Source organism: Colossoma macropomum, unplaced genomic scaffold, assembly GCF_904425465.1.
Source record: "Colossoma macropomum unplaced genomic scaffold, Colossoma_macropomum, whole genome shotgun sequence".
NCBI classification, from domain to species: Eukaryota; Metazoa; Chordata; class Actinopteri; order Characiformes; family Serrasalmidae; genus Colossoma; species Colossoma macropomum.
Window position 1 is genome coordinate 7,470,486 of NW_023494793.1, and position 11,208 is coordinate 7,481,693.

General features: G+C 36.9%; 1 protein-coding gene across 1 annotated transcript in view; it reads right to left on the reverse strand.

Annotated features, from left to right (window-relative positions):
- uckl1a (uridine-cytidine kinase 1-like 1a) overlaps positions 1 to 7,740 on the reverse strand; it is a 23,014-nt gene extending 15,274 nt beyond the window's left edge. Inside the window, exons 1-6 of the mRNA XM_036578331.1 lie at positions 7,621 to 7,740; positions 4,808 to 4,992; positions 3,628 to 3,734; positions 2,190 to 2,360; positions 1,591 to 1,662; positions 1,201 to 1,390 (exon numbers count right to left, since the gene is read on the reverse strand). Coding sequence (XP_036434224.1) covers positions 1,201 to 1,390; positions 1,591 to 1,662; positions 2,190 to 2,360; positions 3,628 to 3,734; positions 4,808 to 4,992; positions 7,621 to 7,688 — 793 coding nt within the window. The 5' untranslated portion in view covers positions 7,689 to 7,740. The remainder of the gene's footprint in view (positions 1 to 1,200; positions 1,391 to 1,590; positions 1,663 to 2,189; positions 2,361 to 3,627; positions 3,735 to 4,807; positions 4,993 to 7,620) is intronic.
- Positions 7,741 to 11,208: the final 3,468 nt, after the last annotated feature.

Sequence of the window (11,208 nt, forward strand, 5' to 3'; positions counted from 1 at the left end):
CTCTTCACAAATTTTAGTTAGATAAATCAACATGAGACACACTAGCAGAAAAGTCAGGGTTAAATAGTCTGTCTATGGTAGAAGAAAGGACACTGGTATTATCTTTGTAATTATTAATTAACCTAGAGAGGTATGACTGTCTGGATATATTCATAGCATTATCGTAGGTGGAGATCTGCTCTTTGAGAGCATCATATTGTGCCTGCAGCTTAGTTTTCCTCCAAGTTCCCTGATTTATCTTACGCTGGCGTATTTCCGCATTCATCCACAGATTTTTATGAGTACTAGGGTTTTCTTCCATTTGAGTGAAGCGAGAATGTCATTTAGATCAGAGACCAGATCACTCCAGGAAGGAGTCAGAGCTGTATCACTGGACTAATATATATTTTTTAAACATTTTAACTGTGAGGCACTTTCTTCCTTCAGGCACTTCTACATTGATTTGAAAGAAAAAACAGAAATGATCTGATATGAAAACATCAGAGATTAGGGACACATTTGTGTTTAAACCTTGTGTGATCACCAAATCCAAGATGTGACCTAGCTTTTGGGTAGAGCTGCCCATGTGCTGCTTTAAATCAGATGTCTCTAGAAGTCTAATGAATTCTATTGCATTAATTTCAGACGCATTATCAATATGTAAGTAAAAGTCCCCAGAGAGAAGAATTTTATCATACTTTGTGGATACAACTGATATTAATTCTGCAGTTTCTGGGAGGTCTGTATGTTACAATTAATAACACAGTAGCATCACTAAAGAGGGTGACTGCAACATACTCAAAAGACAAAAATTCACCAATAGTATTTTTGCAGTTAAAGTCACTATTATAAATACATGCCACTCCTCCTCGCCTGCCACATCTTACTGTATGCATTAATCTGTAGTTTAGTTTTCAGGATCACCTTTAAGAAGAGTTGCTGTGCCGTTTTCACTGAGCTTTTTTCTTTCATTTTCTAATTGCGCAGGCTTTGACGACTCTAATGACGCTACTGGAACAAAAAAGTAAAACTCTGTGTTTTAACTGTCTTGGTATTGTGATAATTGTTTGTATGGTCTTTAATGACCAGTTTAGGCTTTGTTCTCCCTTCATAGCTAGCAGACGCTTTAGTATTATGACAGCAGAGAAAGAGGAGAATGGTAGAAATTGAGAAGGCATTGTCTATATCATATGATAGTGATAGTGTGAATATATAACTCACCTCGTGGCACCACAATGTCTGCCAGCCTCATGGTGGGTTCAATGTACTGCTCGAAGGCCGGCTTCACAAATTTATTATATTGCTTGATGACACCCTCAATGTCCCTTCCACGCTCGGAAATGTCCCTCTTTAGCCTCCGTACCAGCCGGATATCTGAGTCTGTGTCCACAAAGATCTTCATGTCCAGGAGCTGCAGCATAATAGTAAATCACAACATGGGTGAAAAGTAAGTATTAGAAGCTCCTGCTGTAAGGACACACTGTAGCCTGTAATTTTGGTGTAAACAGCACAACAGAGCTAGAAAATTGTTCAGCAAATATATAATAAAAGGCTTTTCAAAACTCTTGATCCTTTCATTTGTCTTTCACCAGCAAACTTAAAATACCTTACATGCAAAAGCTCTTTATCAGCAAAAGCCATGATCCCTTCGAAGATGATAACACTGGCCCCATAGACGTTTTTCTAGGGAAGATAAGGAGTTAGGAAAGACTCTTTCATCATCCAAAAATGATTTCTACCATTGTATATAACGTAATAATCATTATAATCACTAAAAGTAACCCTAAAAATCACCTGTTTAAAAGTACAGTCTACTATCTCAGAAGAGAAAAACAATGATTATCCAACTTCCCTTGTTAAAAAACAAAGCTGAACGAACGAGTTGAGTATGAGTTTGCCCAACAGCTCTACAATCTCCAGTTAACAGTAACTGACGTCATTTGCACAGTTGCTTAAAAAGACTTTCTCATTTTACTTTACATAAGCACCACTTGCAAATAATTGCATCATAAAACCTATTGGCTCATGTTACAGTAAGAAAGTTTCTTTGACACTTTCACATTTTCTTTAACTTTAAATGTGTTCATCCAATAAACATTCTGAAAATAAAACCACTTAGAAAGTCACATACTGCAGAATGGCATAATTTTTGTTGTCCAAATTAGTCCTAAAGTCCTTATTTCAGTACTTTGTCTGTCGGGCACACTCACCCACTCCTTCTGTCGACCGTGTGTGGTGAAGTCGTACACTGGGATCTTCACACTCTTGCCCTGTTTGAGTTTCCTGAGCGTGGTCACTAGAAGTTGGAAGTCGAAAGCTCCTGGATGGTCAAAGTTATAGTCATTACTAGCAGCTAGAGCTTGCTCTTCTGGAGACAGAACCTGGAGACAACAAGGCAGGACATAATCAAAAGAGCTAGAGAAAACAGACATAATGTGGACAAAATACTAAGATTCTACGGCTACATATCTTCTATTGTGATGTGTCTCAATGTGACAGTTAAAAACTGGACTGTGCTATTTTGAAGAAACATAATTTAAATTGGATCACCTAAATTGTGTAATTTGTCAAAACACCCACAGAACACTCATCAGGCAACATCTGTTATTGGTTAAGATGATGAAGGCACAGAGTACACATTTTTCTGTTTGGTTTGTATTGCTCATTTGCATATTGCAGTCTTCTACAATATCAATATTGCACAGGTTAATATTGCAATAATAATTTACAAGCGATTGTGTAGCCATACAAGACAGTAAGTAGAGCACTGTGCAGAAGCCAGAGACCACCTTTAATTTATTCATTTCCAGTCAAAATGGCCATTAAGTAATTTTTGTTAAGACATTTCTGAGAAGATTAGCTATAAGATAAACCACTTGCATATGGAAGGGGAAAGTGAAAGGAAAACAAGTGAAAAAAATAGTTTTCAAAATATGGTTTCTCTATCAGATATGAGAAAATCATGCTCTGCTCTTTCTTCCACTGTGAGAAGATACCTCAACAATATGGATCTGAAAGGATGTGTTACTAAGAAAAGGGAGTAACAAATAAGAAGAAAATTGCAATAGAACACCAAAACTGGACAAAGTCCAGACCTCAACATCAATAAATGTGTTTGGGATTACTTGGATTGTAATAAGCAGGAAACGCAACCAACTTCTAAAACTGAACTTTGGATGTGTGGAAAAACATCCCTGCAGCTGTCTTTGAAAAATTAACAGCAAGTCTCCCAACAAGAATGGAAACTGTAATAAAGGCAAAAGGTGGTCAAACTAAATAACATTTTAAGCTACATGATATTGGTGCCATTTAGTGGCATCTGAGGTCAGATGACATTGTAATATTAAAATGTGTGCAGAAAGAGTTTAATTAAATATTTCACGTCAAACTTGTAAATATGCAAATCCTGAAAGCATTTATCACACAAAGAATAGTCCACACTATTTAACTGGAATAAAGTACAGTGGGTATGTTGTGGGATGTTGTGCAGTGATCCAGAGATAAAGGAGGAAAGCAGATTATGAGGACTTTTCAGATGCACTTGACCGATGGGATTAACTTTACAAAGAGGGAAGGCGTAGGAGAGTGACTAACAGTAGCTCATTCAGAAGAAACACACACACATGCACACACAAACACTCAGCTAACCTTGTAGAAAGAGTCCATGGATAAGAGAACCACCCAAGGAACATCCAGAGCCTCTATGATCTTATTAGCCACTGTGGTCTTTCCTGATGCACTGCCTCCACACAAGCCTATACAAAGGAAAAGCAGTATGAGATGACCATACAGTATGCCTGGCACTGATAGTCTGCAGTACTGGCTACATTATTTGGCATCATTATTTCAAACTTCACCAGAATAATTACACTGAAAGTATTTAGCACAATAAAACAAAAAATCCTTATTAATACAGAACATGTTAGTTCCATCAGTGCTTCTAAATTCAGTCTAGAGTTTTATTTTATTGCCTAGTAGAACTGCATGATACAGACAAAATACAGCAATTAAACCTCTACATAGTGCAATTGAGTTATGCCTTAAAACAATCTGGTGAACCTCCGATGTGACTGGGCAACAAATGGACTTTGCATTATTTTGACCAAAATTATTTACGTTTGTTGGATCAAGTAAATCCATTGTTTGAAAACACTCAGAATCTCATAAAGAGCAACTGAAGTGGTTCATATCGCTGCTGTCAGAAGAAAACCTTGTATCTCCAAAATGGTAACTTTACAGGAGAAGGAAAAAACATACTTTTAATATACGTCAATAGAACCAGAATTTTTTCCAAGTTATTTTAGGCTGTTTCTTTTGGTCCATTAATCATAAAATTTAGACACAATGTAAAGAACAACAGGAACTTTTGAATTATGTCAAAAACTGAGGTTTTCTTCCGACAGCAGCGATATACAGCCTAGTGCTAAAAAAATAATGTGTGATTTGTTAGGGGACTCCTTCTTATATTGTATCCCTCTGCAACATCATTATTGCATAATAACATGATAATAATTGACAGACACTATACTATGCAGCCTGTTATACTGTTACTACACTGTTAGCTAATGCTACCTTAGATTTTGCATACTGGAAATGGAGGCATTTTAGTGCGTAGCCCAGTGTAAACTGAACGTTCTGCTCTTCCGGAGTGTAATAATTTGGTCATCATTTATTGGTTTCAATTATCAATCAGTCCAGTATCAATAATTAATGTGATACCATTATGACATAGCTATCATCACGCATCCCTAGAAAATGATGAATGAATGTTTGCACAATGCTTGGTCAGTACAGCACAGACTCAGACAGACTTTCCTCCCTTTCATACCAATGACGAAGGCTTCTTTGGACTGTGTTCCATGCTCGTTGTACCAGGGTGGCCTGCCGGCAGTGTAGATGGTGCGGGTGCCTGTGCGCAGTAACGGTGGCTCTGTTTTACCCAGAGTGGTGCTCTTCCTGCGGGGGCAGTTGACTGGGGGGAGGAGCCTGTCCAGAGAGTCCTCCCCACTGCCACTACAACACAAACAGCAGCAACAGCCTATTAGTAAGTGGAAAATAGTGAGGTGTATGTTTGAGAGATTATGACAGTAAATAATAATACATTATGGGGATCTGCAAACTGGAATTGTGTAATTGCATGCAGTGTGCAAAAGAGCATTTTGTAACATTGGTTATGCTTCAGACCCCTTCCTCGAGAGGATGAACTTGCTGATGGTAGACACGATGAAAGAGTATTCAAAAAGAACTCAAAATGTGGCAAACAACATGTCTTTCAAGGATGTAAGTGAATTATTTATTATTGCCATCACATTTTCATCAGTATAATGCTGAATTTGCAATTAAGACCCAAACATTAAGCTGGACCTTCATTTTGAGACTGTACATCTGATATTAACATAAAAAAACATGGCATTCTCTGAAAAACCCTGCAAAATACAACCCAGCACCTCTGACGTTTAAATCAACTATTATTTCAGACTTTATAATGTGACTTTACAGGGTGATAAAAAAAAATACATAGTGCAAATTTAAATTATTAGCTACATTTTCATTTCATTGTCCATCATTTTATACTAATGTTATTTATATAAACAAATATGAGTGATTTATTTAAAGGTGAAAAAGATGAAAATACAAGCTGCAAAAATATTTCAACCTAAACCTACATTTACAAAACACAGCCCAGACAAATTACATAAGAGGAGGTGATGTCTGAGTGTGGACTATGACCTTGGGTTGATTGCAACATGTCTTTGTCCTTGTTTACTATTCAAAGCAAATTAAGTTGACAGGTTAGCTTAGAAGGTACAGAGAGGAACAAACACGCAAAGCTATTTTAGTATCAGGTAAAAAAAGCTCGCAAAATAATTTAGTTCACCCTACTTTCAACCTCCACTCCAAGTAATTAAGGCCTTAATCAGCTGAATGGAGCAGCTGGAATCCCAAGGACAGAAATTAATTAAAGCTTTAGAGGTAAATATATGGCATGGTATAAATACGCCATGCCTGAAAATAGATGATCAAACCTTCTAAAAGGTTTGTAACAGAGAGATATAGCACACAGATAATAGCTTCGACTAGCATGCAGCTCAAAGTATGGTAAATAAACAATAAGAGAAATTACTGATAATGCAAAATCGTTTAAATGTTAAATACATTTACAGAATATTGTACAAAACATGGACAAAGTGTGTGTGTGTGTGGGGGGGGGGGTTAAAAGCCATCATCATCTTCATGGAGGAAGGCTACATGCAGGGTGTTGTAACAGTCAATAGTCCTCAAAGCACACTTATTTTTCAAATTTACTATAATTTATCAACATTACATATAAACACTTAGAAGACACTGGAAGGATATAGATTATCTATCATAATCAAATATGCATATTTTAATATATTTTTTACAGTTGGGTTTATAGTTTTTTTGGCCTTTGCGTCACTGTAAGGCTTGTGGCATGTTCTGTGTAAGAACACTGAGACAAGAGATAAGGACTTGTTTATGCCCGTCTCCAATCTATCGTACTAGCCATGGCAGAAGCGCCTTTCCATCATCGTATAATTTGGCGAAACACATCCATTCAGGAACCTTCAAGGCTTTTGGCCTGACTGAGAGCAGACATAATTAGGATGCACGCAAGAAGCACTGTCTGTGTTGACTGAACCTACCCAGTGACACTGTGTTCAGTTTAGTTTCTCAGCAAGTACTACAATATAGCAGTTTTGATTTGAGCTCTCACCCCCACCACTCTCTCTTTTTTCCACTCTCTCTTTTTTCCTCCCTCTCTTATTTCTCCCACTCTCTCTACTCCTAAAGTTTTAGCCTGTTGATTTCTTTCTCTAAACTTTTGCACAAGGTAAGTTTTGTGTGTGAGGTTAAGTGTGTTTGTGTGAACGTAATAACCTGTTGATATTATTTTTCTCCAATTTTATCCATTCTTTTAATTATGTTTCCTTTTTATGTTCCTGTAATTCTGAAAACATTTCCTTATTAAATTTACAATCTATTCAACATTTGAAATTTAACGTGAGGTCTTCTTGTTTCTTGCCTTCTAGTTTTTCGGGTATATCGCATCACAGAAATGATGAATGGGTGTTTTTCATACAGTTTCCCAAAAACACATATTCTAGTTATTTTGAATAGTAATTAAAATGTCTACAGTTACCTTATAGACATCACAACCCCGGTTCCTATCACCACCATTGTAAACAAATCAGTAATTTTCTCCACAATTTCATATCAAACCACTCTGAATGAGTTTACATCTCAACGACTGAATTATGCCGAAATGTTGAAAAATTGGTGGGATTCCCCTTTAATGACACAACCCTTAGTCAAGAACCAATGCATGGTGACATTTCTGTCACATTTCTGTTTGCACCTGTGTTTTGCCGAAATCTTGTCAAAGAGCTGCAGTAACTAAGCACTGTTAAAAAAACTGTTCAACAATTACAAATTCTGGCACAACACAAAACTAACCTCACTGTTCAGAAAATACGTAGCTCTTGAGGAAGTAAGAGTCACAAGGCACCAAATCTCAAAGTACTACAGATTTTCTAAACAACATTTAATGCCTAAAATTAAAAGCAGTGAACAACCACCTTGATTTTGGTATAGAAAAGCCCAGTAAGAATCATCACTTACCCTCCACCTGACTGCAGAGCCCAACAGCCTGATATTCTGGCTCCGGTGTAGCCAGGCAGGGTGGTCATAGCTGCCCCCGATAACGACTGCTGACTGTCCTCACTATCAGTAACGCAGGTAATGCAGTGGAGTCTCGGTTAGCTAAAAGGCCTAAACGTCTACAGTAGGAGATCTGGAATGATAGTCTGTGTAAAATTCTGTCATAGTGCGGCTCGAAATAAAAAAAAGAAATAAACTGCTGTGAGTTCTGTAAACTAAACTGAAGGACTTTTCATTCTCCGCCATGTTCTTTTAGTCATGTCTGACTGACAGTGAACTGCCTCTGCTCTCAACTTCTGCTAACTCTAACTTCCAGACCTTCAAGGACACAAACACCACTCTCGCATAATCTGTCTCACTCTCTTAGCGCTCAGTTTAAGAGGATCACCTCCAAAGGTGACGCGTGCTCAGAGACTATTAATAGAGCTTGCAGCCAGCAAGGGACCAACCCCCTACCGTTGATCCAAGAGAGAGGGAGAGAGAGAGAGAAAGAGAGAGAAAGCGCAGAAGTGTCACTATACGCATCACTGTTCCAGCAGGTCACCAATGACGACAATGAAGCAACTGCAAGACACTGACCATGCAATGTTTACTTAAAGAATATGGCAATAATTTCAGCCTAAAAAAACAAAGAGTACATTTCAAGTTCATTTCTAAACTGAACAAACTTTAACAATAATTTCATAATTTCAGGACTAAACTAAATGATTAATCAAGTATTCTCCAAAAGATAGCTCACTGAACACACTACGAAGTCAATGTGTCACTCTTGTTATGAATGGGATTAAAAGGTGGGGTTGACAGATATAAATATCTGCAGCCTGCAACTGTACTGAGAATCCTTGAAATAATAATTACACCACGCCTACAAAATAAATGTTATTTTAGTAAACTAGCTACACAATATCTGATGTATTTACCCCTATTAAATACACAGTTTGTCAGATATTTAAGCCCATACAGAAATCTGATATATGACAAAGTATAGGTTTTAAACATATTAAATATATTATCATACATGGATTTCTGTTATATCCATCTTATTTTTGCCACATATGGATATACATACATTCAAATATAAGATATATATTTCAGCCATATATCAACATATGTAAGCATATATATAGACCTATAACATACGTTTAACCTTACTTGACAGAAATCATTATACATATGTGGAAGGCCCATATTACACATATATGCTAGCAATATGTTATATAACATAAGGTTTTAAGCTTTTTCCTTGTTTCTTCCACATATGTCCTAATGAAGTGAACATGTGTACTCTAGCTATGACTCAACCCTAAATACATGTTCATTATAAGCTATGCAGTAAAAGCATTAACACTATTTTAGTAAAAATATTGTTCCATGACACATTTAAACAAATTATATACATATATATATATATATATATATATATATATATATATATATATATATATATGCACATATGTTTAAATATGTGCATGCCTCTTTAAGATACATGTCCATATAACCTATGCCCATCAGATCTCCGTGTGAGAGCTAACGGCACTGAGCGACCAGCAGATGCCGAACACTGAGCTTGAAGTGGCAGCAGCGTTAGTTAGAGCTGGAGGACGGAGAACTCGCCATACTGTCACCACTGTTTCTTATTATTAGTTCACATTATTTAGAGTACAGATGGTTAACACGGGTTAATTAGTACCTGTCCGAACGGACTGAACTTTTCTTCCCGTTCTCCATCTCCCGAACACAGCATTCTCCTCACAGCCCGGAGACCGCCATGAAATCCGTCCGTCAGTCAGCTGGTACGGTTAAAACCGTTAACGGAAAGCATTATGGGAATTGTAGGACGCGTACGTAGCGCTTACTGTACACGTTCTATTTTAATTTTCATTCAAGCGCTTAGTTCGTTCAGGAATACAAAAACAGATGTATTATATATTCTGAAATTACAGAATAACATAAAAATCGTGGTCCTTAAATAAATGTTCCGATACTTCCGATGAGATTTGATTTTAATATCATTATTACAGATAGGCGAATCATATGAAACGGCTTTGTGGTATTTTAGGGGAAGGATATGCATGTAGGACAGGCTTCGCTTATACTTTGCAAAATATGTGATTTTATAAGAGCCCAGCAGAGGGCAGGGTAAAACAGGAGCTGAATTTCATGCAGTACCCTCTGTCGTGGGACTCTGTGTAGCCTACTTTTTGTAGTATTTGTCTTTCCTGCTTTAATATAATTCTTTCAGCTCACCAGCTAGTCACCAATGAGCTAAACCAGATCTGGCAGAGAAGGAAAAACACAACTATGATTAAGAACCCTTAACAAAGGCCTATAAATGTTCGTATGGACAATACAACTTACAACGGATGACCAGCTCTGCTCCTGAAGATACAGTCCCAACCCTGATCTAACACACCTGATTCACATGTGAACATTAAAGGACAGCGTGTTCAGTTAGGACTGGAACTAAAACATCTAGGAGAATGCAGATCTCCAGATGCAAAGGACAGTTTTTATAAAAAATATATATATACAGGGTCCAAAAATAAGAATAAAAAAAGACCACCCTGAAAATATGGGATTTTTCATTTAGACCTGCAAATAAACAGAACGTTTTAGAAATTTTTAAAACAAAGAAAATTGATATCAAGTAAAATGAAGAAGAAATATTTGTGATTCTGCACTATTTCTAGGTCACCATTCAAATTTAAGCAAATTTTTGACACTGACCATGTTAGGGTCTTTGTAGAAAAAGGTCAGATTTTGGGGGGGCTTTTAGTCTTATTCCTTTCATTCATTTCATGTGCTCAGACGACTCTCGGGTGAGTCTGATCTCCTCATTATTGCACAAATATGTGGAGCTCATGGGCACACTGTCATTAAAGCATAAGAGGGACATTTCAAATACTACAAAATCTGTAAATTCATGCTAAAATTGCGAATATTCCACTTTTACACTCAAACTGCTATGGCAATAATATAATTTGTAATGAAAACTATGTACAAAATTAGAAAGTAATATAAAATAGGAGCATTTTCACAAGACATCTCAGACTTTTGGACCTCACAGTATTTCTCTTAAGAAAGAGAATTCTCTTGGTCTCAAAGCTCAAAAGCTCAGTAGTTTTATCCTTCGGAAAGAATCAAATTTGCAGTTATGTTACTTCGATGGGCCACAAAACATGACACATAAATTATGAATTCAGTGTGAAAAGTAAGCTTCACAACAGTATCCTGCTCTGGAATTTATACAGAATACTCTACTAGTAATGATCATTTCCAAATAACCCAAACAATTTGCTCCTGTGAATCTCAGATCAAGGACTAGCAGTGAGGTAGTGTTAGCACATATTGCAACTGCTGTACTTGGGTACACTCTTAAAAAAGATGGTTCTTCAAGGGTTCTTTATTAAAGACAATAGTTCTATATAGAACCAGGAACACCCAAAAAAACCATCTGCATGCTTAAATGGTTCTTTGCATGGTTCTTCAGATTGATGGAGAATGTGTTGTATGGTTCTATATGGCGCCAAAAGGGTTCTGCTATTTTCA